This window comes from Pezoporus wallicus, unplaced genomic scaffold, assembly GCF_028554395.1.
Source record: "Pezoporus wallicus isolate ANWC-B61680 ecotype Strahan unplaced genomic scaffold, APGP_CSIRO_Pwel_v1 contig_8716, whole genome shotgun sequence".
Classification (NCBI taxonomy): domain Eukaryota; kingdom Metazoa; phylum Chordata; class Aves; order Psittaciformes; family Psittacidae; genus Pezoporus; species Pezoporus wallicus.
Genome location: NW_026636401.1, coordinates 195,533 through 221,559, shown reverse-complemented (window position 1 = coordinate 221,559; position 26,027 = coordinate 195,533). Strand labels below are relative to the sequence as shown.

The 26,027-nt window shown below is 61.9% G+C and overlaps 6 protein-coding genes across 10 annotated transcripts; 3 read left to right on the top strand and 3 right to left on the bottom strand.

The window, feature by feature from the left end:
* The first annotated feature begins 2,001 nt into the window (after positions 1–2,001).
* On the top strand, positions 2,002–5,957 carry LOC130594385 (caspase-1-like). Its single transcript, XM_057400236.1, has 9 exons — positions 2,002–2,040; positions 2,512–2,787; positions 3,113–3,231; positions 3,487–3,663; positions 3,825–4,059; positions 4,164–4,316; positions 4,923–5,029; positions 5,372–5,477; positions 5,753–5,957. Exons 1-8 carry the CDS (start codon positions 2,034–2,036, stop codon positions 5,462–5,464), a joined length of 1,167 nt encoding a protein of 388 aa, XP_057256219.1. The 5' UTR covers positions 2,002–2,033; the 3' UTR covers positions 5,465–5,477; positions 5,753–5,957.
* A 908-nt stretch (positions 5,958–6,865) lies between these two features.
* On the bottom strand, positions 6,866–9,748 carry ABHD11 (abhydrolase domain containing 11). 2 transcript variants are annotated; one of them, XM_057400233.1, is made up of 6 exons: positions 8,941–9,026; positions 8,697–8,832; positions 8,448–8,621; positions 7,956–8,126; positions 7,413–7,594; positions 6,866–7,109 (listed from the first exon to the last, which is right to left on the bottom strand). In XM_057400233.1, exons 1-6 carry the CDS (start codon positions 9,024–9,026, stop codon positions 6,971–6,973), a joined length of 888 nt encoding a protein of 295 aa, XP_057256216.1. In that variant the 3' UTR covers positions 6,866–6,970. The 2 variants fall into 2 exon arrangements, with proteins under 2 accessions (XP_057256216.1, XP_057256217.1); XM_057400234.1 differs by lacking the exon at positions 8,941–9,026 and adding an exon at positions 9,730–9,748 and having other exon boundaries at positions 6,872–7,109.
* Positions 9,749–9,993: 245 nt separating this feature from the next.
* Positions 9,994–11,031, bottom strand: LOC130594383 (claudin-3-like). The gene has a single exon (XM_057400232.1). The coding sequence runs from the start codon at positions 10,891–10,893 to the stop codon at positions 10,249–10,251; it is 645 nt and encodes a 214-aa protein (XP_057256215.1). The 5' UTR covers positions 10,894–11,031; the 3' UTR covers positions 9,994–10,248.
* A 5,919-nt stretch (positions 11,032–16,950) lies between these two features.
* On the top strand, positions 16,951–18,772 carry LOC130594382 (claudin-4-like). The gene has a single exon (XM_057400231.1). The coding sequence runs from the start codon at positions 17,318–17,320 to the stop codon at positions 17,945–17,947; it is 630 nt and encodes a 209-aa protein (XP_057256214.1). The 5' UTR covers positions 16,951–17,317; the 3' UTR covers positions 17,948–18,772.
* On the top strand, positions 18,176–22,152 carry LOC130594381 (claudin-4-like). 2 transcript variants are annotated; one of them, XM_057400229.1, is made up of 2 exons: positions 18,176–18,301; positions 21,109–22,152. In XM_057400229.1, exon 2 carries the CDS (start codon positions 21,115–21,117, stop codon positions 21,757–21,759), a length of 645 nt encoding a protein of 214 aa, XP_057256212.1. In that variant the 5' UTR covers positions 18,176–18,301; positions 21,109–21,114; the 3' UTR covers positions 21,760–22,152. The 2 variants fall into 2 exon arrangements, with proteins under 2 accessions (XP_057256212.1, XP_057256213.1); XM_057400230.1 differs by lacking the exon at positions 18,176–18,301 and adding an exon at positions 20,657–20,872 and having other exon boundaries at positions 20,945–22,152.
* Positions 22,153–22,779: 627 nt separating this feature from the next.
* Positions 22,780–24,626, bottom strand: METTL27 (methyltransferase like 27). Of its 3 annotated transcripts, XM_057400225.1 has the most exons (5): positions 24,509–24,626; positions 24,300–24,428; positions 24,094–24,229; positions 23,929–24,021; positions 22,780–23,540 (listed from the first exon to the last, which is right to left on the bottom strand). In XM_057400225.1, exons 1-5 carry the CDS (start codon positions 24,614–24,616, stop codon positions 23,302–23,304), a joined length of 705 nt encoding a protein of 234 aa, XP_057256208.1. In that variant the 5' UTR covers positions 24,617–24,626; the 3' UTR covers positions 22,780–23,301. The 3 variants fall into 3 exon arrangements, with proteins under 3 accessions (XP_057256208.1, XP_057256209.1, XP_057256211.1); XM_057400226.1 differs by lacking the exon at positions 23,929–24,021; XM_057400228.1 differs by lacking the exon at positions 24,300–24,428.
* Between the last annotated feature and the right edge of the window lie 1,401 nt (positions 24,627–26,027).

Sequence of the window (26,027 nt, the reverse complement as noted above, 5' to 3'; positions counted from 1 at the left end):
CGCCGCAGCTCCTCTCCCCCGGCCGAGAGAGGCGAACCGGGCCCGCAGCTCCGCGCCCGCGGCCGGGCGTCCCGCCGGCGGGCACGGTTTCAGGCCCAGGGGACGCCCACTGCAGTTCCCGGTACAGCGGGGGAAGGCCCAGCGGACCGACGCACGCAGCTCCGGCCTGGCCGGCGGAAGCTCAGGCCCGTTCCGCTGAGAAATCACAGCGCGTCCCGCCGCAGCCAATCGGCGGCCGCTTCACCCTTCCTTCAGAAAAGGGTGGGCGACAATAACCAGGGGGAAAATGACCACCACGTGACCGGGTCGGCATCCGCAGCCCGCCCTCCCTCCCCCCCTCCCTCCCTCCCTCCCTCCTCCCTCCCTCCCTCCCTCCCTCCCTCCCCTCCCCCCCTCCCTCCCTCCCTCCCTCCTCCCTCCCTCCCTCCCCCCCCCCTCCCTCCCTCCCTCCCTCCCTCCCTCCCTCCCTCCCTCCCTCCCCCTCCCTCCCTCCCCCCCCCCCCCCCCCTCCCCCCCCCCCCCTCCCCCCCCCCCCCCGGGGAGCTCGGTCCCCGCACAGGCCGCGGCCTCTCGCGGGGTGCACCACAGGAGCCTTCGGTTCAGCCATGGCCGGCTGCCACTAGCTCCCCTTCCGCGTGTCCCAGCTGCTCGTCCCTGCGGCTCACTGTCGCGGGTGTTACTCTCTCATTCCCACCCAGGCCTCACCCCACACTCAGCCCTGCTCATACAGCTATGGGGCAACCGCAGGCTTTCATAGTCCAGCTGTTAGGTTTTGGGCAGGCAGCCCGTGTGGGGACAGGGATGGAGAGCCCTCGGGTGGACCCGGACTCTGCTGCCCGAGGTGGGGTGTTGCCGCCAGTGCCTAGACAGGGCAAGAGGAAAGGATGAGCCGAGCTCAGCTTCAGAGAGGTCTGGTGAGGATGAAGGGGGTGTTGGTCCTTGGCCACCTCTGCTGGGCTCTGGGACTGGGGGCTGCTAGCGGAGCTGCACCGTGCCTGGCTATGAGGTGTGCAGGAGGGCTGGGAACCCCTTCCTTGCCCTGCAGGAGCTGGGTGCTGCTGGGCTGGAGACAGTCACACTGTGTGGGTGCCCCAGTGTGAGCTGAGCATGCCGGGAGTGATGCAGAGAGTTGACCAATGTACAGGGGGGTTGTACAAGCGGGTTAGAGGAATTTCCTTGCTTAAACAAAAGTATTGTCTGTTGTAAATGCCTGCTAAGCAGAACAAAGACACCTGGTCCTATTGATAAGGAAAAGCAGACACTTGGTTCTATTGATAAGCAGCTATTGATAAGGAAAAGCAGACACTTGGTCCTATTGATAAGCAGCTATTGATAAGGAAAAGCAGACGCCTGAATCTACTGGTAAGGGGGACAAGCAGATGGTTTATGGCTGGGATACCGACCAAACCCTAAGGCCATATGTGAAGACTAAAAGGTGAAAAGTGCAAGAAGAGGAAGACTCATTTACTTCATCTTGAAGACTCCTACCCACAGGAGGAAGACTCAGTAACTTCATCTTGAGACCCCTGCCCATGACCAGAGGGGGCACTGCGCAGGTGCAGAGGACCTTCTGGCTCATTATAATATGAAGCGGGACTAGGACATGAATATGTATAGGCGTGTTGTGCAACCTTATGAATATACATAACTTTAGAGAATAAATGTAGATGGAAACAACACTGAGGCACGCATGACTTTGAGGAATTATCCCCGTGCGACTCAGTGCTGAATAAAGCATACCTACTTTACAACTTTAACGAGTTGTGGAGTCAATCCGCACATCAGGAGGACGTCTGAGCGTGGCTGCAAAGGACACGGGGTCTCTGGCCCCAAGGCACAGTGGGCTCGCAGGACCACAGGGGCTTGGCAGGATATGATGACAGCCCTGGGATGACAAGGCCCCAGCTGCAAGGAAACAGGAAGTGAAGCTCTGGACTTCCACTTTCACTTTTCTCCCTTCCCTGCCACCTCCCCAGAAACGGACTCATTTCAGGACTTGAAGAAGCCGGGACAGCTTCTCCTGTCTGGGGGTGATGACAGGTGCGTGCGACCGCCGGTGCTGCGGCTGCTGGTGGTGGGATGGGGTCCTGCCTGAGCACTGCCAGGGTGCTGCTCATCACCTGCTCACCCGGGCAGGCCCAATGCACACAGCATGGTACATAGGCTGGAGTCCAGCACATGGCGTCCCTGAGTAGCTGGGCCCTGCTCCTTGCAAATATCCCCTGAGGAACTTTCTGTGGGTGTGTGGGAAAAGAGGGAGATGGGAGATGGCAGGGGAAGGAGGGGAATCACCCAGGGCGATGGCAGGGGAGGGATCAGCAGCTGGGAGGGGGCAATAAGGAAGGGGGCAGCCCCTGGGGGAGGCAATGGGGAAAGGGGGACAGCAGGAGGGGTGTTGAGGAGGGGATCAGCACCTGGGAGGGGCAATAGGGAAGATGAAGCACCCAGAGCAGGCAGCGGGCACTGCGAGGGTTTGGGGGGGGGGCTCTGGGCGCTGATGGGTCCACCCAGCAGACAAGCTGCTCCTGAATGTGCGGCTGGACTTCGTGGAGCGTGCGAGCAAGCCACTCATCTCCGGACTGCTCGATGAGCTGATGGCCCGAGGGGTGCTGAACCAAGAGGAAGTGGAAGAGGTGCAGGATAGGTACACGCTGCGCACAGACAAGGCCCGCTGCCTCATCGACTGCGTGCGCCTGAAGGGGCCCCGTGCAAGCCAGATCTTCATCGACAGCCTCCAGAAGCGCGATGGCATCTTGGCAGAGCAGCTGGGCCTGGCCACTGATGTGGGTGAGTGTTGAGGGGCTGTGGTCTGTCTCTGACCTTGCTGGGGCTCCCATTGCCTCCAGCAGGATACTGGAGGAGGCCTGGCCCTGGTGAGTGTACAAGGCCTACAGGCAAGGGGCAGCTGAGCACCCCCAGTGTCACTGCTCTTTGGCACTGAGTCCCCCTTGCATACAGTCAGGACAGGGCTGTCAGGGGTGGCCATCCCCAGTGGGGCTGAAAAAGACCCCCAAGGGGCAGTGCCTGGCTCTGCTTGCCTGTACGTGGCCTGGAACAGGCCCCTCTTGCTGCAGGCTCTTCCTGGTGTAACTGGAGGGCTTTTTGCTTGCAGGGCCCTCAGGTGTGCAGCTGGCTTCCACCGGCCCCCTCATTGCCATCCAGGGCCAGCAGTGGATCCGGCAGTGTTCCCTAAGCGAGTACCAGCACATCAGGGCCACAGAGGGAGACCAGGTGCTGTGGGCAGAGGAGATGAGAGGAGTGCTGGAGGGTGGCCCCACCATCCTGCTGGAGTAAGCAAGGGCTTACCGAGAGGAGCCAGGGTCTCTGCTGTCCCAGGAGCAGGGCAGGAGATGTGGGGAGATGCCCCAGGGACGGGGAGATGTGGATGCTGCAGCACTGGACCTTCTCTGCTATTAGCTGCCTCGCAAGGAAAGCCCCTGCACCCAGCCACCCGCTGCTGAGTGCTGCCTCCCTCCATTCCCACAGATCTATCCCCTCTATCTGCCGCGGGAGTTGCGAACCCGCAGGGCCCTGCTCATCTGCAACATTGACTTCGAGCACCTGAGCCGGCGGGTTGGGGCTGAAGTGGATGTGCAGGGGATGAGAGAGCTGCTTGAAGGACTGGGCTACGTGGTGGACATCCACCTCAACTTATCTTCTGAGGTAAAGGGCTGTACAAAGCAGCTGCCACTGGCCCCAGGAGTGGCGCAGGGACCCTCCTTGGGTGTGCTGGTGCTGGGGGACTTGGGGACCTGGTGGCAGTGGCTCCTGCCCACAGCTGGTGGCTGGCTCTCCTGATGTTCCTTCCTTGTGCTGGTTTGTAGGAGATGGCTACGACCATGACTGATTTTGCAGATCGCAAAGAGCACCACACCTCTGACAGCACCTTCCTGGTCTTCATGTCCCATGGGGTCAGGGCTGGGATCTGTGGGACCAAGAGCAGAGACGAGGCCACAGACATCCTCTCCCTCAATACCATCTATGAGAAGTTCAACAACCAGCACTGCCAGGCGCTGCTGGGCAAACCCAAAGTGGTCATCATCCAGTCCTGCCGTGGAGGTGAGTCCCCACCACAAGGTGCCTGCAAGTGGCCATGTGAGCGCCGAGAACGGGACGAGGTGGGGATACCCCATCATCACTGATATCTGGCCCTGCCTTCCCAGGCAAGGTGGGCTCTGTGCTTGTGAGCGATGCTGCAGACCTCTCCGTGCCTGCCTCCAGCTCTGCTCACACCACCCGTGCGACAATGGAGGATGATGCCATCTTTGAAGTCCACCTGGAGAGTGATTTTGCCACTTTACATTCCTCCACACCTGGTGAGCAGCTCCTGGAAGTAGGTGCCCTGCCTGGGGGGAGGCGAGGGCAGTGGGGATTCCTACTCCTGATGCCATGGGTCTCCTCCGCATGTCCTCCTCCTTGGGCCTCCATCTGGTGCCTGCTTGAGCATGCTCCAACAGCCTCTGGAGAGGGCAGTGTCCTCCAATGCTAGGGTATGCAGCTGCTCCAGGACACCCACAGATCCCTCTCAGAGCCACCAGGGCCAGAGCTTTGTGCCCTGCCTGCCTTCGTTTGCCCTGGCTCCATCCCTCCCCATCAGCTCTGCTCCTTCCCCAGCTGATTGATCTTACCACAGTGGCTGCCCAGGGCAAACTGTCTGTTCCTGCTGGTTAACATATGTCTCCAGGCTGTGCCAGCTGAGCAGCTGGCGTAGCTGGGAGCATGGGAGGGCAGAGAGGCTGGAAGAAAACACATCATTCTGTCTTCCCTGGGGTGCCCTGTCCTTTTCCATGTTGTGGGTTGGATGAGCCAAATATAATGATCTTGGAGAAGGCACCTGCCTCCTGCTCCGGCTCCCAACGATAATCACAGTTGCAGCGAGAGATACCAATGAAGTCACACTTGGGCATCTCCTGTCTCCCCAGATACTGTCTCCTGGAGATCAGTAACAGGATGCATTTTCATCCAGCACCTGATAGAGCAGTTTCGAAACCATGCCTATAACAGCGACTTGGAGGAGCTATTCCGAAAGGTGAGGTGACTGCAGGAGTGCCGGCACATGCAGCTGTGCCAGCCACCAGGAATGCTGCTGGGAGCAGAGCTCAGGCCAGGCCATTTCTCAGCCCTGGGGAGCAGGCTCTGTCCACAATGTGTCTGGTTTGGCCAGGAAGGTCAGCTGGATCTCTGGAGGCATCATCGTCTGCCACATGGTGGGCACGCATGAGCCTGGTGTGCTGGTGCAGCCCTTGGTGTCCCTTGAACCACCACACATGTGCTTGGAGGTGCCCCTGGGGATGCCTCCTGACACCCTTCATGCTTCCCATGCCTGGAACAGACCTTCTCTCATTTCTCCCCACTGTCATTCTCATCCCAGGTCCAATATTCCTTTGGAAAATTCCCTCGGCAGTTGCCATCGAAAGAGCGAACTACAATGCTCAGGAAGTTTTACCTCTTCCCAGGCCACTGATCTCCTGACTATGGTGAGTCTCTTCACCTCACACATCTGTGGCAGTCTTTTGTGTGTGCCCCACACCCAGTACCCAGCCAGCATGGAGGAGGGGGAGGAATTCCCCATTGCTCCTGGGCTCCAGAGCTCATGGCTGGATACCTAAAGGATTTGTGTGCCAGTAGCTGGGGCCAGGCAGCAGCCTGACCCCATCCCCATCTCCCAGCTGGCCACAGCAGAGGAGTTCTGAAGGAACTCCTTGCAGTAGCCTGTGTCTCAGGAGCTTTCTCAGTCTAATGTTCTTCACAGGTGAAAAAACAATACACGGACAGCAAGTGTTTGAATTGGGAGGTAACAGCAGAGAGCTCAAGGCTCTGCTCCAGAGAGGCACTTCTTCAGAAAAGGAAGGACCAGAGGGAAAGCCCAGAAAGAGGAAATCTCTAAACCAGCTACTTGTGCCCCTTTGCTAGGCAATTGCAAACAGACCTGGAATAAAACAGTCCTTGGTGTGCTATCGTCCCTTCCTTTTGTGGCCTCCAAACCCCAAACTAAGCAGGGAGCATCAGACACCTGACTCTGGAGCATTGAACACAAAGCTGGTCAGTGTTTCTCTTAACTGTCCCCAGAGCCTGTCCCCAGTTGCAACAGAAGACGATCCATCATCCCCAGAGCTGCCTCTGCCCCATCACCTAACAAAGGGGTTTCACAGCAGTTGGCTCCGCGCTACTGCCCACAGGCCCATGGTGGATGGTTGTTCTGGGCAGCAGTGGCTGCTTTTGTGTTGCCTTCCTGGGAACACTGAGCAAGCAGGAGATGGGAAATCGGAGGGAGCTCAGGGAGGCAGATGTGCTCCAGTGGAATTTTCATGCTTCCCCCTTGCAGGCTCACAGCATCCTCCTGCTCAGGAGGAAGCTTCCCCCACTCCTCCATCCTCCTGCTACCCCGACAAGGAGGAAGGATGCAATTCCCCCTGGAAGACAAGAAACCCTCAAACCCATGTCTTACATGTGCTGCTCCCACAGCTTGTGGTGTTACAAGCCCAGCCCAGTTGTCACCTCCCAGAAGCATCACCCCATATTGCTGGGACACAAGAGCCACTTCCTGTGCCCACCAAATGCTCCCCATCTTCCACAGCCAGACCCAAACCATTTGCTGCCTTGGCACGGATTCAGCTTTATTGCATGTTCTGCAAAGTCAACAGCCAGATCACCAGTGGTCTGGCAGCAGTACAACAGGGTTCTCCTGCCCCTGCCCAGTGCTTGAGGTACCCCAGTGAAGCCAGTGCAGACAGGACAGGCTGCGCAGGCAGGGCAGTGTCCCTGGACTGTGTCATCCCCTGTCCCTGCAAGGTGACAGGAGAGCTCAGTGGGATGGATGTGCCTCTCTGTTCCAAGTTCAGGCAAAGGACTGGGCTGCAGGTGGGCAGCCAGCACAGGCTGAATCCCTCCTCGCGGAGCCCAGAGCCCTGCAGCACTGCCTGGAGCATCTCAGGACCCACATGGGGCTTGCAGGAACCTGGTCCCAGCACTATGGTGGTGGCAGGAAATTGAGGACAGCAGTGATGAATTCCCCAAATTTATCCTGATGGACTATGTGGCCTGCCCCTGCAATGTACTGGATATCAGCTTTGGGGAAGAGGCGCTGGATTTCCGGGTAGTCTTCGGACCTGCAGGACAAGGGAACATGCCATGGGAAATGTGGTGAGAGGCCCAGCCAGGTATCTGCCCTTCCCCTCCCTAGGCAGAGGGGTCCCAGGTCTGACCGTGTCCCACTCTCTGCTGGGAAAGCCTGGAGCTGCCCTCAGGTTCCCTCTCACTCTCCAGTGCATTTTTGTTATCACTGGCTGATGGAGGCAGAGAGCTCACTCCAGAACCTTCCCCATCTCGGGGGCTTTCTCCCACCCTTGGCAGCTGCAGAAGAGCACACAGGGTGGAACCACTGACCTCGCACTGCTTCTCTCCAGCCCCACCTGATATAAGGTGAGTCAGATCCTCCCAAGAAGAGTGCAGGGCCAGGATACGACTTGTGGAAGACGGGGAAGTTCATGATATCTACCAAGTGCTGGGAAATAGCGTCCAGATTCACTCGCCAGACGTAGTGGCCCTCCACCTCTACCAGGTTGGTGAGCAAGAACTGCCTCAGCTGCGCGTGCTGCCACAGAAGGGGATCACACACTCTCCAGTAAAAGCAAAAAGCCCTCAAGCTGTTCTGCCACCCTCCATCCTGCCCTCCACTGCCTTCTCCCATGCTGTCATTCCCCTGTGGCCCCACAGCCCTGGTAAGATGTCTTCCAGCTGCCCATGATTGTGTCATGATTCTAACAGAGCCTTGGGCGACATGGTTTAGTGTGAGGTGTCCCTGCCCATGGCAGGGGGGTTGGAACTAGATGATCTTAAGGTCCTTTCCAACCCTAACTATTCTATGATGGAGTCCTGTGGGCCTAAAGCCTTGTGCTCTGGTCCCAGAGATGGGCTGGGAGTAGAAACCCCATCCATGGAACAGAATTTCCTACCTGGACCACCGGACGCAGCTGATGGTCAGCCAGCTGGCGGGCTGCAGAGCGAGACAGACCATCCGGGATCTTCACTGACTTCATAGCAGAGATGTAGGCAGAGAACTCGGAGACGGGTGCGGTTGAGGTGGGACCAATGTCGACAGAGATGAGGCGCTCCACCAGGTCTGGCTGGGGACATAAACAGGGCAGACGGATGCCAGCTGGGAGCTCCCCAGTGGGATGGGGCACAGGGCTCTGCTCCCAGCCGGACTCATGGGAGGTTCTCAGCTCCCTCCTGCCTTGGCAGAGAGCTCCACATGCCCTTCCCTGATTCCCTGTGTTTCAGCGTGGGGAATCTCCAAGGTCCTGCAGCTGGGCTTACAGCTCTGAGCAGGACAGCACCCCGACCCTGATGGAGAAAACCTGCCTCTGTAGACAAGCAGCCCTCCCTCCCCCGGTGCCAGCCCCCTTCCTACAGCCCCCAGCCCCGAGCACCCTGCTCCTGCCGACCCGCTGCAAGGCCAGGGTCATGGCCGTCTTGCCCCCCATGCTGTGTCCCAGCAGGATGCACTTGGTGATGCCCAGGCGAGTCAGGAGGTGCTGCACGTCCAGGCTCATCACTTCATAGGTCATCAGCGCGCTGTGGGGGCTGCTGCCGTGGTTCCGGGCGTCCAGCGTCAGCACCTGCCTGGGCAGGGGCACGGTCACCGCCGTCCCCGCGCCACCCCCGCGCAGTGCCCAGCGCGGTCCCCTCCTCACCGTGCCGCTGCCGCCGCGCACCAGCGCCTTGGCCACCGCGTGCAGGTTGGCGCGGCTGCCGAAGAGCCCGTGGAGCAGCACGAGGGGCGCCCGGTCCGCGCGGCCCCGCTCCTCGCCGTGGGACAGCGGCACGGAGCTGCGGGGAGAGCGCGCTGGGGGCCAGCCCGGAGCCAGGGCCCCAAGCTGCGGGAGCGGGGTTCGGCCTCCAGAGCCCCCCCTGTCCCGCGCGCGGACGGGAGCTTACGTCACCACGGAGCGCGCGGCGGGAGGCGGGCGGGGGCGCAGCCGCCGCGGCGGGGCGCGGGCTCGGGGCAGCCGGCGGAGCAGCATGGCGGCCGGCGCGCAGACCGTGACGCTGTGCGTGCCGGCGGCCCCGCCCCGCCGCCGGGCGCCCCCTGGTGGCGGGAGGGCGGCCACACGCCGTGCCCCCGCCCCGCCGATCCCTGTTGCCGCCGGGCAGCGGGCGAGGGGTCCTCGCGGGCAGGAACCCGGCGGGGCCCCGAGGGCGGGAGACGCGGGCTCCCGTTGCCCGCTCCTGCCTTTTCCCGGCCGCCCCCGCCGGCGAGGCCGTGCAGGGCAGCAAATCTTCCCGCCGCGCCCGCGGGCAGTGCTTTCCCGAGAGCCGCTCCGAGCCCCCGGGCGGGCGCAGGGCGGGCGGCGGCGGCGGCAGCCGCTCGGGGCCTGCTTACCGGGCCCCGCTGCTTGCCCGGCCCCGCTGCCTGCTCGGGCTCGGGTCCTGCCCGTGCACCTGCGTCGCTCCTTCCCCTTTGTCCCTGCCCGCTGGAGCGTTGCGAGGCCGTGGCCGGGCCGGGCGGTGGGAGCGGTTGTACACAGGCGGCCTCGCCCCGCCGCGGCTCTTGGAGGGGAGGGGGAAGCACCCCGTGTTCCGTCTGTGCTGCCAGACTTTGGACCGCGCAGGCAGGGAGTGCCGCTGCCCGTTCCCCTCCCGCCCCGATGGCTGCCGGAAAGCTGCCCCAAATGGGCGGAGGGGGGCAGAGACCCCCGAGCCGGGAGGACAGCCTCGTCCCCAAACCCGGTGCTGCAGTGGAGCTGCGGTGGCAGAGGGTGCGGAGTGGCTTCTGGGGAACTGGATCCCGGTCCCCCTCCCGCACCAGGTGGGATCTTACCCCCTCACTCCCCAAGGATACTCGGGCTACCAAAACAGGACACGTTTATTGACAAATGTAACCGGTACAGAACAACACGTAACAGGGACAGACGGTGCCCGGACGGCAGCAGTAAGGGGGGAGGGATAGCAAGGGGGGGGGGTGGGGTGGGGTGTGAGAGCACCGTTCCCATCCCTATCCCCATCCCTATCATGTCCCGTAGGTGTGGGCAGGGGCACACCGGGCGCCACTCTTCCCGCCGACCCGAAACTGCCTCTTGTTTAACCGAAACCGTCTCTATTTACACAGCCCGGCCCTGACCCCGCGGCCGTCCCCGTCCCCTCCTTCGTGCCCCCCCCTCCTGGTGCCTCTGTTTCCTGTCCCCACGGAGGGTGATGAGGGTCCCGGGGAGGGGGGTGGGGAATTTAGGGGGGTCCCGAGGGGTCTCAGACATAGTTCCTCTTGTCGTAGCTGGTGACAGCAGAGCGCGGGGCGGAGTAGGCCACCTTGCCGGTGGTGTACCTGTCGTCTTTGGGGGGGCAGGAGCAGCACAGCAGGGACCCCCCCAGCAGCAAGAGGGCAGAGGCTGCCCAGCCCACGTAGAGTGAGGCTCCCAGCTCCCGCTTCTGCGCGTCAAGCACCAACGGGTTGTAGAAATCCCGAATGATGGTGTTGGCCGACCAGGAGGCAGGGATGAGAGTCATGATGCCGGAGAGGATGAATATGACGCCGGAGGCGATGGTGATCTTGGCTTTGGTGCTCTCATCCTCTACGCAGCGGGTGCACTGGGCGCCCACAATAGCCACCAATAAACCGAGGACCGCCAAGACGATGGCCACCACCAGGAGGGCGCGGGCAGCTTGCAGGTCCTGCGGCAGGGCGAGCATGGAGTCGTACACCTTGCACTGCATCTGCCCCGTGCTCTGCACCACGCAGTTCATCCACAGCCCTTCCCAGATGATCTGGGCCGTCACAATGTTGTTGCCGATGAAGGCCGTCACCCTCCACATGGGCAGCGCACAGCAGATGATGCTGCACAACCAACCCAGCACTGACAAGGCCACACCGCTGATCTCCAAAGCCATCGACATGGTGGATGGTTTTGCTGCCGTGCGCCGGGCGATGGCGGAGGAGAACCCACGGACCGAAACTGCACTGCTCTCCGGTTGCTGCTTGCGGTGGGAGATCAGCTTACACCTGGGTGCACCTGCACTTATACAGGCTGGCGGGGCCAGCTCCAGCGCCCGCCCCGGGTGGGGTTTCACTGCTGGACGCTCCTCTCCTGCTTCTCCGTCATCGTCACCATCACCTGCGTGTCCCACACCCTCCCCTTTGTTTGCAGAGATGGCGCCAGGTTATACTGGAGAAAGGCGGGAGGGGGGGCAGAGACGCCACCAGCCACAGCTGTCCCCCTGGTTTCAGGGCGATGGCACTGCTCATTCCGACCCTCTGAAACCCCTTCCTTAGGGATCTAGAAATCCCTCAGCTTTGCCATTCCCCCCTTCCCCAAGGAGGTACTGGTGGGTCATGGTTTGGTGTATTTCTGGGGCTTTCTTATCAGTGCTCACGTTTAATAGCATGGCTGTGCAAAGTGCAACCTCTTTGCCTTTCAGCACAGGAGCACCCATGGGTGCTTCTTGTCAAGGCAGGGTGGGAGCTGGAGGGCGTCCCCTCTACCCAGCCCCCCTCCAGCTCCCACCCTGCCTTGGCAGGGAGTGCTGGTGGGAATCCCCAGGCAGATGATAAATATCTTTGCTCATCCTGCTCACATCTCATGGGCTTGAAGGAAGCTGATAAAGCACGTAACTGCCCCGGCAGCGTCACCCCGAGCAGGAAGGGAATCAAAACCCACAGGGCAGGTGCAGGCAAGGCTGCCATAGTCACGCTCCAAACATGGCTCAGGGGTGCATGTGTGTCCCCCCTCAACTGCCCCCTCCCCCCCAGTCTTGCGTGTTGGTGGCAGTTGTGGTATTCCCAACACCCCCTGCCCCCAAGGAATGTGGTTGCTGGACATGGGCTTGTTGCTGCCTGCACTAAAATCTCCCCTACAACTTATTAACTACTCAAGAGCATGGTGGGATCCTGGCAGCCCTCTCTTCTCAGGCACCGATGGGAGAGCCCCACATCTGCTTGCCTATATCCCACAGCAATCCACAGCCAGGGGGCTCGGCTTTGGATGCCCCACAGAGCCTTAAAATCCCATATCTGGCTGGGTCAGCTGTTGTCACCCCATGTTACCCAAGCACCCTGTATTCATCCCCTTCCAAAAACCTGTATCTGACTTACACCAGTATCTGACTTACACCGTCCTGTGACTCCATGTCCAGTCAGGTTAGCCTCTGCCAGCCCAAGGCAACCCAAAACCATCCTTTGTTTGGCCAGGTGGGCTTCTGCCACCTGTTTGTACTCTGATCACCTTCCAAGGGCACCTGAAGTCCCACCCCAGCCAGCCAGGGCTGGTGGCTGTGGGGGTACCCATATGTGCTGCTGAAGTAGAGCCCATGCAAGCAGCACCCAAGGGCCTTGTGCCCTTGTTACTGGGGTGGTGCTGGGGGTCCTGGCCCTTGGGGGGCACCTTGGGGTGCCCATGATGCTGGTGCTGCCAGAAGGTGATGGTGGGTATATCAGCTCCATCACCCCCAAAACTGAGTGTGATCTGAAGTGGCCGAGGGCTGCCAGGTCTGCAGGCAGGAGTGTGGGCAGCAGCCCCAGGGTGCGATTTGTGCGCAGGTGCAACACCCCACCCCCCCCCCCCCCCACACACACACACACCCTCTGCCGGCGGGGACACCTCAACACACAGACACACAGACAGGTGAACAGGCGCACGGCGGCGGTACGAGTGCACACATGCGCACCCCACGGTGCGCACACAGTACACCAGCACATGTCCCCAACCGCTGCATGGACATGCACGGCTGCAGGGTTGGGGGGCAATAGGGATACCCCAGGCAGGAGTGTGTGGTAGGGGGGCATACTGCAGGTAGGGCTGTGGGGCAATGGGATACCCCAGACAGGGCTGTGGGGCAGGGGGCAATACCGGTGGGTACTGCTGTGGAGCAGGGGAAGAGGGGAATACCACAGGCAGGTGCATGGGGCAGTGGGGATACCCCTGGGGTAGGGGCTACTTGCGCAGGGATGGGATGAGAAAGGGCGGGCAGCCCCCTACCCTGCAATCAGAGCCCCACACGCCGCGTCCTGGCTCTGGCATCCCAAACTGCCCAAACTACAGACTGCATCTGCCTGGGGCAGTGGCTGTCACCTGACTCACAGCTGAGGAAGGGGCAAATCACCCTCTTTCGGGGTGCCGGCACCGGCACGCTTCAGCTTGCATTCTTGTGGCTAGGAAACCTGCCTGCCGGTGTTTACTGACAGCAGTGGAGCGAGGCCAGCATCCCTGCAGGGGTCCTGGAGCATCCCCATCCCTCCTGCTGCAGTATCCCCCACCCCAGTGAAGCCCCTCTGCTTTTCTCCCACAGCTGGGAGGGGGTGGGGAGTTTCACCCGCAGCAGGTCCCCCAGCATGGGGACAAGGTGGGGTGACTGCATGAGAACAGGTTTGACCCTCATGATGTGGTGACCTTGGATGAAGCTCAGACCCAAGGGTCACAGGAGCATCACTGGTTTGGTGGACCTGTGCTGTGGGAAGGACACAGGCACTGACGGGGGAAGACACCTCAGTGCAGGCACCCCCATATCCCCACCGTGTACCCAGCACCCCAGCGTGAGCAGGAGGTGACAGCAGAAACTGCCCCGGGCACTGTGGGGCTGCGTCCTGCTCACGTGCACCCAGAATCGGCACAGGGTTTGGGGTGTTCCCACTCCCCTGTGGTCTGGGCAGTGACTGCGTGTTGCCCCCGGGGAGCAGGGCAGGGGCGGTAAGTGCTGCCTTGGCTGCTTATATTTCAGGCGTGGGGCTGCTGGCTCTGCCCCAGCCAGGGCACACAAGCAGCCCATTGTTGAAGCCCCTTTGGCGGCAGCGAGGAGCAGGTAAGGTGACTCCGACCATCAATGGTGTCTCTGTCTGCTGGCGCGGTGGGGATGGAGCTGAGGGCTGTGGGGGCTGTGATCCGGCGGGATGTGGCAGGGGGGTGGCTGCTAGCCCATGATATGCTGGGTTACCTGGAACCTCAGTGTGCCGGGGGCCTCTCCACCCCTATGGCTTCGGATCATTGCCGCAGCATCGCGCTTCTTCCGAGCATCGCCTGCAGGGGAACCCCCATGGCACTGCTCGCATCCCCTGTCCTGAGCCATGGCCATTGTCCCCCCCATCCCTTTGACAACCACTGTGGCAGCACTCGGGTGTATTTTTTTGCCATTCAGAGCCACTTGTTGCTCAGCAAATTGGGCTGGGCTCTGATTTTCGAAGTGACTTCAGGTTGAAGGTCCCGTCTCTTGCAGCAGCATCCTCCCAGGGACCCCACAGCTCCTGCTGCACAGCTCCTCTCCTGCCCCGCTGATAAGACTTTGCTTTCCCATAGTGGGAAACAGCCTGACTCCACAGATTTGAGCTGGTCAGGGGGGTTATGTTTGGCAAGGACTATTTTTTGGGAACATTGAGTCTCTGGGCTGCAGGTAAATAATCCCCAGCTGCTGGCAGAGGGGGAGGGGTGGTGGCCGTGCCTCACTCAGCCCATGTGAAGCCCAAGATCCTGGCGGATTGCTGCTGGTGAGCGTCAACTGCCTTTTCGGGACCTCAAGGTAGCCGGGGCAGAGAATCCATGCGTGTGTGCTGGGGAGTGAGTGGCTCTCGGCAAAGCACGGGTCTGAGCCAGAGCTGTGCATAGGTGAGGTGGGAATGTCCCCTGTGTCCTGGGTGGGGATGTCCCCAAGCCTATTGGCAGAGGATTTGTGCCCCAGAACCCTCTCCCTGTGGGGCATCCTCTGCCCTGAGCAAGATGAGGGTGGTGCAGCCTCTGCTGTGCTCCCAGTGATGCTGGGTTTAATGCCACCTCCCTGGCTGGGGATGGCCTCCCTGCCCAGCCATGGGGCTGCAGCATGTCCCCATCCCAGTGAAGCAGAGCCCATCAGTGGAAGGCGTTTCTTGGCCACAAAGGGCTGGTGGCCGATGTGCCATGACGGGAACTCTGTTGTCGCTAAACCCATTAGTGTTCAGTGGAGCAGGGATGGGAGCTCGGAACTCCTTCATCCTACAAATCCTGCTGGATTTGGGGCAGGGTGGGCATCCAGATGGGTGCTGGGGTAGGCACTGTGTAGCAAAGGCTTGGTATGGGATGAGCACTCCGTTCTGGGGTGTAGGAGATCCCTTCTGAGCAGGGGGCTGTAGTCCATCAGGACACGTGCCTGTGCCATGTCTCCTTGCAGGTGCCGCTGGACAAAGCTGGGGTGAATGTCCTGCATGATGCACCAGGCACGAGCAGCCGGGATGGGGCTGTGGGGCTGGTGCCCATGCAGTGATGGCCCCAATGGCTCTGTGGTGCCTGGTGCCACCAGTGCTGCATCCTCTGGTTCAGTGGGTGCTGGGAACAAGGTGCTGGTGCTGGGATGGGATGCTGCCCCAAGGGTTGGCTGTTGCCTCTGTCCCCCTCCAGGCCTGCGTCCATCTGTCCTGCTGGTGATGTGGGGCTGGCTGTGCTGGCTGGTGAGTGCATCACCAGGGGACGTGGGGAAAGGAATGGGGACTGTTTCTGGGTGGCAGACGCCAGTTTGAATATATGTCACGTTCTGGCTTTAATTACAGTAATGGGATGTTGAAGGGCCCTGCTGGCGCCTGCCCTGGCTCTGAGGGGGAGCAGGAGCAGCTCAGACCTTTGATGCACTGCATGCGGGGAAGTCCCTGTCCCCACCTTGCTATTTGTCCCCAGCCCAGAGGCATGTCCCCATGTGCCTGTGGGGACATGGCCCATGCACGCTGCACATACACGAGGGCGCGTGCCTCTTCAGCCCAAAATAATGTGGTGGTTATGGCAGTGCTGGGAGGTGAAAGCCATGCTCAGCCTCAGGCCCTGACAGGAGTGCTCTGGAGCCTGCATATTAAAAGGAGCCCTTGACCACGAGGCTCCGGCCCTGGGGTGAGAATGCTGGAATGCAAGCAATGCAGGTGCTCCAGAAGGACAGATGGATGGAGCATCCCAGTGTGCCTGGTGCCTGGGTGGCTGCTCCAGCACAGGTCAGGCAGGATGCTGCCTCGTCCCCATGAGTCAGGGTCTGCAGTGAGACCCGAGTGTCCCCGAGTGCCTGAGCTATGCTGTGCCTGCTCCCACTGCGCTGGGCACTGGCATCCTCACAGCACTGCAGTGCATGGACCACCTGGCTCATCCCGCTGGGGCACATTGCCCAGGGACATCCTGGTGTGAGCAGCAGCAGCTGCAAATAGCACAGCAAGTGGATCCTATCAGTAACGCCAGTGCTCAGGTAAACCGAGATAATCTCAGGCCCTCTTATCTTTTCCAGAGGCCCGGGGTTAAGCTGGGCTGGTGAAACATCAGCACAACCTAGCCAGCGGGTATGGCTGGTTGTACCCAAATGTACCAACACAACTGGGTGCCCCATCCCTGGCAGTGTTCAAGGGCAGGTTGGACACAGGGGCTTGGAGCAAGCTGCTCTATTGGAAGATGTCCCTGCCCATGGCAGGGGGTTGTAGCTGGATGAGATTTAAGGTCCCTTCCAAACCAGACCATTCCACCTTAAAGCCACCTCTGTCCCCTGCAGGCCTGACCCTTATGCCTGGCTGGCAGCCCAGGCAGTGCAGGCAGGGGGGTGCTGCAGCCCTGCCACCGTGGGTGTGTGAACGCCGGCTGGGCAGCGCAGCACGAGGTGGGATGTGTTCTGGGGTCTGGCCCCCCATGGCCCAGGACAGCGCTGCCTCTCCTCTGCGGGAAGCCGGCAGCTGCTCCAACCGGTTTGTGGGTCTGGGCGGTGACACCTCCTGCCCGAGGCCTGACGGAGGGCTGGGAAGCACTGGTGCAGGCTCCAAGCAACAAACAAGAGCTGCTTGTGTCCTGCCTGGGCATGGAGCCCGGCAGTGGGGCCTCGACAGCGTGCTGCTCCCTGGCACGGGGCTATGGGGGGGCAGAGATGGGATTGCTGCTGGAGCAGCTGCCCCACGAGCTGGGAGGAAACTGAGGCACAAAAGCATGAAGAGACCCTATCCAAGTGATGGGGCAGGAGGGGCTGGCAGTGATGTCAGAGACATCCTGGTGACTGGACACCAGCGTTTCTCCTTCAGCATCCCAGGCTGAGCCCTGGTGGCTGCCCTTGGCATCTCCTGCCCACCCGTGGGCAGCAGTGGGACATGTTCCCCTGCCTGGGTGGCCTGATCCCAGTCCCTGGCATCCTCCTCCGCGGGAGCAGCCGGGATATTAAGTGTCATTGCTGCAGGGAGAAATGCAAGTAGAGGAATCCTGGGAAACTGGTTTTACCCCTCTGTCCGGTGCCGGCGGCAGGACGGCGGCAGTGGTGGTGCTCCTCCCTCGGCAAAGGCATATAATACCTGCCGTGGTCCCACAGCCGGCACTGCGCTGTGGGAGGCGGCCAGTGGTGCAGGCAGCAAGTGATGGCCTCCATGGGGCTGCAGGTGCTGGGCATTGCCCTCTCCGTCATCGGCTGGTTGGCCTCCATCCTCTGCTGTGCGCTGCCCATGTGGCGGGAGACAGCCTTCATCGGCAACAACATTGTGGTAGCCCAGATCATCTGGGAAGGGCTGTGGATGAGCTGCGTGGTGCAGAGCACGGGACAGATGCAGTGCAAGGTCTATGACTCCATGCTGGCGCTGCCGCAGGACCTGCAAGCCGCCCGTGCCATGGTGGTGGTGTCTATCATCTTGGCCATACTGGGCACCCTGCTCGCCATCACCGGTGGCAAGTGCACCAACTGCGTGGAGGACGACACCGCCAAAGCCAGGGTCATGGTCCTCTCTGGCATCATATTCATCATATCCGGCATCCTCATCCTCATCCCCATCTCTTGGTCAGCCAACAGCATCATCCAGGACTTCTACAACCCACTGGTCACCAACTCACAGAAGCGGGACCTGGGGTCGTCCCTCTACGTGGGCTGGGCAGCCTCCGCCCTGCTGCTGCTGAGTGGGGGGGTCCTCTGCTGCTCCTGCCCGCCCCGTGGAGAGAAGCCCTACTCTGCCAAGTTTACAGCCGCCCGCTCGCTGCCAACCAGCAACTATGTCTAGGAGCTGCTGCGCCTGCCTGGACCCGCCGAGTTGCGCCAGGGAGCTGGGACCCTCCTGGCCGGGCTGGGGACTGGCGGGGAGCCGCGCCGCTGTGAGGACGGGCAGACAGAGCTGCCTTTGTTCCACGGGGGATTGAAGCTGGTTCTTTAATCTCAGTTGAGTCGGGGAACAAGGAGATTCTGCCCTGGTTGCCCACCCCGGTGGGGGTCCCACTCCCCACACAGCGCCCAGCGCGGCATCTTCTCCAAGGCACCACCCGATCCCCTCCCTGGAGCATCTCCCGGTATCGGGGTGTGCCGCGTGGTGACGCAGCTCCCGGGGCCAGTCCTGCAGGTGGCACAGGACTCTCAATGGGTAAAACCTCCCCTGGGATGCGTCCCTCGTGGCGGGGTGGCGGTGATGGTGGGACGAAACCTGTCCCAGTGGTCATGGGGACATGGCGGCTCTGCAAACCCCGGCAGGGTTTTGAGGGGCAGCAGGGGCTCTCTCCTGCCAGTACCCTGCGTCGTGACTGACCTACTTTTAGGGCTTGCAGTGGCTCTACTGATGGGATTCTCGCAGCAGCTCCCTGGGGTGGGAGCATTATTATCCTGGGAGTGGGAAGGCAGTGGCTGGGCTGGGAGAACCAGTCAGGGAGTGGAGCAGGGCTTTGCACCCGCACAGAGTGTGAAGACTCCCCAGCCCAGTCCTGTGGGGTGCACCCAGCCCCTTGGTCCCGCTTGGCATTCCCCAAGTGGGGTGCTCGGGCCAGGGGTGGGTGGCTCATGGTGCTCCCTGTCCCTGCTGCCCTCCATCCCTTCCCACATTAAACGGCAGCTCCTCAGACCTCACTGTGCTTCGTTTTCTTTACCCTCTCCAAACCCGCCTTGGTGACAGTGACACAAATCCCCATCCCTCTGAGATCCCCAAATCCGCTCCCTGGAGCCTCCCACAGTGCTGACCCCTGCTCCAGCCCTGCCATCACCCACTGCTCCCCTCCTCACGTCAATGGGTGCCTCTGCGGCACAATGCTGTGGTGGTGCCGGTTGCGGCTGACACATGCTTGTCCCGGCAGGATCCTCCCGCCGAGCAGGAAGGTGATGGGCGCTGGTGAGGGTGGATTGGGAAGCACTGGCCCTTGGGCCATCCAACAGCCCTGGCTGGGAGCACCCCGGGGCTGGCGTGGGCAACGCTGACTGTTTTGCTTATCTCACTTCCGGCACGGCAAGCTGTGCTGGGGTGCAGGCTTGGGAACATCTTCCTTCTGCATTGGGGGATGTTGGGATGTGGGGCGATGTTGGCTGCCTGGCTCTGGGCATCTCATCTGGGTGCGGGAGCTAGAGGACTCCCAGCTTCCCCATCTCTGGAATGGGAATGGTGCTGGTGGCTGGGTGGAAATGTCAGTGTGATGCTCCTGCGAGCATCCCTGCCAGGACCCAGAGGGACAGTGCTTGACCTGCTGCTGCAGGCAGGCATGCACCCCATTTTGGGTGTCTCTTGTGGTCCAGGGTCCTGCTGGCTGGGGAAGGATGCCTGGGATGGCTTCCTGTCATCCTGGCCCCCTGGCCTGCCTGGAGGCTGGTCTCCCTTTCTTGGGGAGAGTGACTTTAGTTTTGGTCCAAAAGGGATTTGTGGACCAGCAGAGGCAAAGTCCCTGGGTATCCATCAGGATGCCAAGGGATGGAAGGTGCTGGGGAAGGAGCGGTGCTGCAATAAGGAAGGAGATGTGGGAGAAACTGAAGCTGGGATCAGAGAAAGGAGGGTGAAACCTGCCATGCATGCCACAGGGTGTGCCAGGCTCAGCCGATACCCCACTGCTGCTTGGGGGTCATAAAAACTCTGCTGGCTGCAGCCACCAGGTGTGGGTGCGAGCACCCATGGGCGCAGGGCGCAATTTGCCCCATGGCAGCACTGGGCTCTGCTCCATGTGGGACTGTACAGAGATTTGGGCTGAGCCACGGTACACGGTGCCTGCGTGTGACTGTGCTGGAGCTATTGTTGTGTCCAATGTATCCCCCCTTCCCATAGCGCCACCCCTCTTACAGGGGTGATGCCTGCATGACCCTCGGCTCTGCAGCCTCTTCCTGGGGCTCTTGGTGCTGCTCCTGGTATAAAGGATTCAGGTATCGCTGAAAGTGCGGAGCACCACAGCCAGGCTCAGAGGCAGGCCTGACCTCTGACCCATTTCCAGCACCCCAGAGAGGAAATCCCAGGTCCAAAGGGTGCTGCAGCGTGGCTGCCAAGGGCAAAGCAAAACCTGCCCCTGAACAGGGAGCAGATGGTGTTGCAGTGAGGGCAGGGGCTGCCTGTGGCCCCCAGCGTGATGCTCATAGAGTCATACAACCACAGACTGGTTTGGGTCGGAAGGGACCTTAAAGCTCATCCAGTTCCAACCCCTGCCACGGGCAGGGACACCTTCCACCGGAGCAGCTTGCTCCAAGCCCCTGTGTCCAACCTGGCCTTGAACACTGCCAGGGATGGGGCAGCCACAGCTTCTCTGGGCACCCTGTGCCAGCGCCTCAGCACCCTCACAGGGAAGAGCTTCTTCATAATGTCTACTTTTATGTAATGTACCATGTCCTTGTCATGGCCAAGAAGGCTGAATCACCAGCGGTGGAGAAGGGCAGGGGCTGGGCATAGCAGGTCTTAGGTTAGAGCATGCCAGGATGGACACAATGAGCCCATCATTCCGCTCCCTGGAAGCCATCCCTTCCCTGACACCAGCCATGCACTTGTCCTGGCGGGGATGGGGCAATGGCAAAGGACTGCCCTGAGCTGCAGGGATATTGTGTGGGCTCCATGACACATGGGGGCTCCTGCATCTCGGCCTCCTCAGGACCTGAGTGCTTACTGCCACAGGTGTCCTCATATTGACCTGCAGCAACATCCCATGGTGTCCTCATGCCATCCTGCAGCAATTCCCCATGCTGTGGTGTCCCCAGGCAGGTCAACATGACCTGCCATCAATCCGTCATGCTTTCCTGCAGCAATTCCCCATGCCATGGTGTCCCCAGGCAGGTCAACATGGCCTGCCATCAATCCCTCATGCCACACACATCCCCATGCTGGTCTTCAGCTGTTCCCATGCAGATGGGTACAGGATGCACCCAGCAGGACACCCCCTCTCTTTGGGAAGCCCCTGACTGTGGCCATGCAAGTGATGGCTGTGGCTGTCCCCACAGGTGCTGATGGCAACGGTGACGATGCAGTTGGCTGGGCTGATGCTGGCTGTGCTGGGCTGGCTCGGCTCCATCCTCACTTGCGCACTGCCCATGTGGAAGGTGACGGCTTTCATCGGCTCCAACATCGTGGTGGCCCAGGTCTTCTGGGAAGGGCTGTGGATGAACTGCGTGTATGAAAGCACGGGGCAGTTGCAGTGCAAGGGCTACGATTCCCTCCTGGAGCTCACCTCCGACCTGCAAGCGGCTCGCGCCTTGGTGGTCACCTCCATATTCGTGGCCTTCTTTGCCTTCCTCACCTCCATCTCGGGAGCGGACTGCACCCGCTGCGTGGATGACAAGAACACCAAGACCAAGATCTCTGTGGTGGCAGGTGCCACCTTTGTCCTGGCCAGCATCCTGCTCCTCATCCCTATCTCCTGGTCTGCCAACAGCATTGTCAGCAACTTCTATAACCCCATGGTGCCTGAGGCCCTCAAGAGGGAGTTGGGAGCTGCCCTCTACATTGGCTGGGCTTCCAGTGCCCTGCAGCTCTTTGGTGGGGGCATCCTGTGCTGTGCAGGACCCCCATCCCAGCAGGACCCCTACCAGAAGAAGTACAGAGCCGTGAAAACCTGCACCCCGATGGGCTATGCCATGAAAGACTATGTGTGAGCCACCGCGCCTGGGTACCTGCCCAAGGGACAGCACCACCATCCCCATCCTGCATAGACACCCCAGACCCTGCCCATGCGCTGCCTCCTCCTACCCATCCCCATGCTGCTGCACCCCCAGCACAGTCCTTCCCATGGATGCCCTTCCCTGGCTTGCAGGGGCTGTGCTTTCCAAGGGCAATAAACATCTTGGTGCCACTGAGGCTGCCTGGGCTGGTTCTGAAGCAGTGCAATGCGGGGAGGACATGACAACAGTCAGGCAGAGCGCTCCCTGCATGCTCCCAGCAGGGAAACTGAAGCAGGGAGAGGGTGCTGAGAGCCAAAAGGGGTATGGAGGGACACCAGGCTCCCAGAGCTCCATCCTTTTGGCCCTTGGAGACTGGGAGGGGACCTCAGGGAAAGGCCAACCCCTGCCTCCCCGGCTCATGGCTGCCCTCCCCACAGGGACCACAGCCCCATTGCTCCAGGAAAAATGTGCAGTGGCAGACAAGGGGTTTATTAAACAGCCAAGTGCAGGGATGGGGACAGCCACAACACCCAGCTGCCCAGGGGACAGTGCTGGGGACAAAGAGGGGGGAGACGGAAGCAGGGCAGCTACCCATGAAGGGGACCCCAAGATCTGGTCGGGGTGGGGTGGGCAATGTGGAGGAATGACAAGAGCCATGGGCAGCATGAGTTTGGGAGGTTGGGATGCTCTGGGTGGGAGATGGGGATAGATACAGGCACAAGAGCTTGTGAGGGGAAGGAAGTAACCTGTTCCCCAGGGCCATGGGAACCGGACGAGCAAGAACAGGTCTGGAGGAACAGACAAGGGAAAAAAGAAATATCCCATCAAGAGATTTGGGTAAAAATCTTCCCAAGGGAGCAGTGGAGGAGGAAGAGTGGAAGCAGCATGGTGAGGGGCTTGGGAAACAGGCTGGGCAGGAGATGCTGGGCGGCTCCTCAAGTCCCTTCCAGCCTTATTTCCCACCCAGATCATTAACTACAAAGCTGTAGGAAAATGAGAAACTTAAGCAACTGCTGTAGGATGAAAGGCCGTTGTGGCACTTTGAAAAGTTCTCTGGCTGGGTGTTGTCTTGGCACAGCAGCTCCTGGTCTGGGTGTGGAGTTCTCCTGGGTGCTGGATTAACTCCTGGGGGTACAAGTATGGGAAACCACAGGACCCTCCTCCAGCAGTCCCCAGGTAAAGACCACGGGGGTCTGGGGTGGGGAAGATGAAGAAGTATCCAGATTTTGACCATGAGGGCTGAGAGGTGGACATGTGGGAGAAGACATCCCGAACTGGAGATGGTTCTGGACAGCCAGGTGGGTCTGTGAAACATCATGGCGTGGGGGACAGCACCTGAATGTCAGAGCCCAGGAGACCCTCCCCATGTTGAAAAGCAGGCAAGGTCCCCTGGGCCCAGACCTCCGGGGGAAGGAGCCAGGGAAGGAAATGCGGGGACTCCCCAAAACCGCTGTCACCCCACAGCAGCTGCCCTGCTCCAGGACTGGGTTTCACAAGGGGCCAAGTGCTCACCCCCAGCTCAGAGGCCGTTGGCTCTCAACCCTCCTCGAGGGGGGGCACGGGGCATTTCCGATAGACGTAGACCACACCGGAGATGTAGCCGGTGCCCTGGGTGCTCTCCTCCTCGGAGGTGGCCTTCTCCCAGCGCTCCACCTCCTGCACCAGCACCTTCTGCCAGGCTCCCTGCCTCTCCAGGTCCTCCAGCACCGCCTCCAGCTCTGCCTTGTATCGCAGGTTCGAGGGGTTGCTCCTGGTTGTCAGGCAGAGAAAGCCTCCTGCAGAGAGAGGGGACGGGTGACTGACGCTGACGCCGGGTGTTCCCTGCTGGGTATGGCTCCCCTCGGAAAGGGGGAGCACGGGGAGGCAGCGAGACCCTGCCAGGCCTGCGGGCAGGGGACAGGCAGGACGCCAGGCCTGAGCCTAGGCTGCTGTGCCCAGGAGTGCCATCTCCGCCTCCTGCTGCGTCCCCCTGCCAGCAGGCAGGACCAGGGTGCCACTGCAAGTCCCTGCCTGTACCCTGCCGCAGGGACAAGGCCACGTCCTGGATGCACGTCCTGGCTGCGCAGGGGGGCCAGCACCCAGCAGGGGACCAGGATCCACCGGGACTCGTGTCCCTGTCGTGGGGTCCCGGCGGGGAGAGGACAACGGGGGACACCCCCTCACCCGGCTTGGTGACATGCAACAGCTCCGGCACGGCCGCGCTCGGCACCTGCCCCTCGCCCAGGGCCCCCACAACAGTCACGGCGTCGTAGTGCTCTGGGGGGACAAGCGTGGATCACCGGGGGGACCCTCCGGGGCAGCCCGTCCCCACCGGTGCCGTCCCGTTACCTGCGGGCGCAGGCAGGGGCTCCCTGCCCAGGACGCACTGCCGCAGCTCCTGGTAGAGCCCCGTGCTCCGCGCCCGCTCCAGCATCCCCGAGCTGCCGTCCACCCCGTGCAGGCATCGGAAGCCGCGGCGGTGGAGCTGCGGTGACAGACGGCTCCGTTATCTCCCATCGCCGCGCCGCCCTCCCCATCCCCATCCCGGCCGGTACCTCCCGCGCTACAAGCCCGGTGCCACAGGCCACGTCGAGCAGTCGCGCCTCTGCGGGCGGCGCGGGGAAGGCGAAGGCGAGCGAAGCGGCGGCCAGGTGCGGTGCCCGGTACTCCAGAGCCTCCACATCCTGCGGGACACGGCTGTCAGAGGCGCCGGGGAGGGGAGGGGAGGGGAGCGAAGAATCCTCCCGGCCCTCCGGCCCGGTACCTGCTCGTAGCAGGCGGCCCAGCCGTCGTACAGCCGCAAGCACTCGGGCAGCCCCACGCCGCCGTGCACCGCAGCCACCCGCTCCCGCACCGCCGCCGGCAGCCGCATCCCGCGCGCGCGTCACACGCCCCGCGAGCCCCATTGGCCCCCTGACCCCGCCCTCAGCACACCATTGGCTCCGCTGCCCCGCCCGCCGCTTCCGCAACCTCTTCCGTGCCGGATACGCCCCCCGCTCTCTATTGGCTCCGTGTACCCGCCCCGGCCACGCCCCCCAGCGCCCCTTTGGCCGTTAGAGGGAGCGGCGGACCTGGCGCGACCAAGTGCGCAGGGGGTCCGCAGAGTGTCCCAAGGGGAACAGCACCAGTGCCCCGGGGTGACAGCACCAGTGCCCCGGGGTGACAGCACCAGTGCCCCGGGGTGACAGCACCAGTGCCCCGGGGTGACAGCACCAGTGCCCGGGGGTGACAGCACCAGTGCCCCGGGGTGGGGTGACAGCACCAGTGCCCCGGGGGTGACAGCACCAGTGCCCCGGGGTGACAGCACCAGTGCCCCGGGGTGACAGCACCAGTGCCCCGGGGTGACAGCACCAGTGCCCGGGGGTGACAGCACCAGTGCCCCGGGGGTGACAGCACCAGTGTCCCGGGGTGACAGCACCAGTGCCCCGGGGGTGACAGCACCGAGTGCCCCGGGGGTGACAGCACCAGTGCCCCGGGGTGACAGCACCAGTGCCCCGGGGTGACAGCACCAGTGCCCCGGGGTGACAGCACCAGTGCCCCGGGGTGACAGCACCAGTGCCCAGGGGGTGACAGCACCAGTGCCCGGGGGTGACAGCACCAGTGCCCCGGGGGTGACAGCACCAGTGCCCCGGGGTGACAGCACCAGTGCCCCGGGGGTGACAGCACCAGTGCCCCGGGGGTGACAGCACCAGTGCCCCGGGGGTGACAGCACCAGTGCCCCGGGGGTGACAGCACCAGTGCCCAGGGGTGACAGCACCAGTGCCCCGGGGGTGACAGCACCAGTGCCCGGGGGTGACAGCACCAGTGCCCCGGGGTGACAGCACCAGTGCCCAGGGGTGACAGCACCAGTGCCCCGGGGGTGACAGCACCAGTGCCCCGGGGTGACAGCACCAGTGCCCCGGGGGTGACAGCACCAGTGCCCCGGGGTGACAGCACCAGTGCCCCGGGGGTGACAGCACCAGTGCCCAGGGGTGACAGCACCAGTGCCCCGGGGGTGACAGCACCAGTGCCCGGGGGTGACAGCACCGAGTGCCCCGGCGTGACAGCACCAGTGCCCCGGCGTGACAGCACCAGTGCCCGGGGGTGACAGCACCAGTGCCCTGGGGGTGACAACACCGAGTGTCCCAAGGTGGATTGAGTGCACCAGGGGATGTGCTGGTGCCCTGGGGGTATCACCAAGTGCACTGGGGGATGATCGAGTGTTTGTGATTATGGCACCGAGTGCGCCATGGCCACCACCTGCTCCCTGAAGTGTCATCTGGCCCTGTCCCATCCCACTGTTG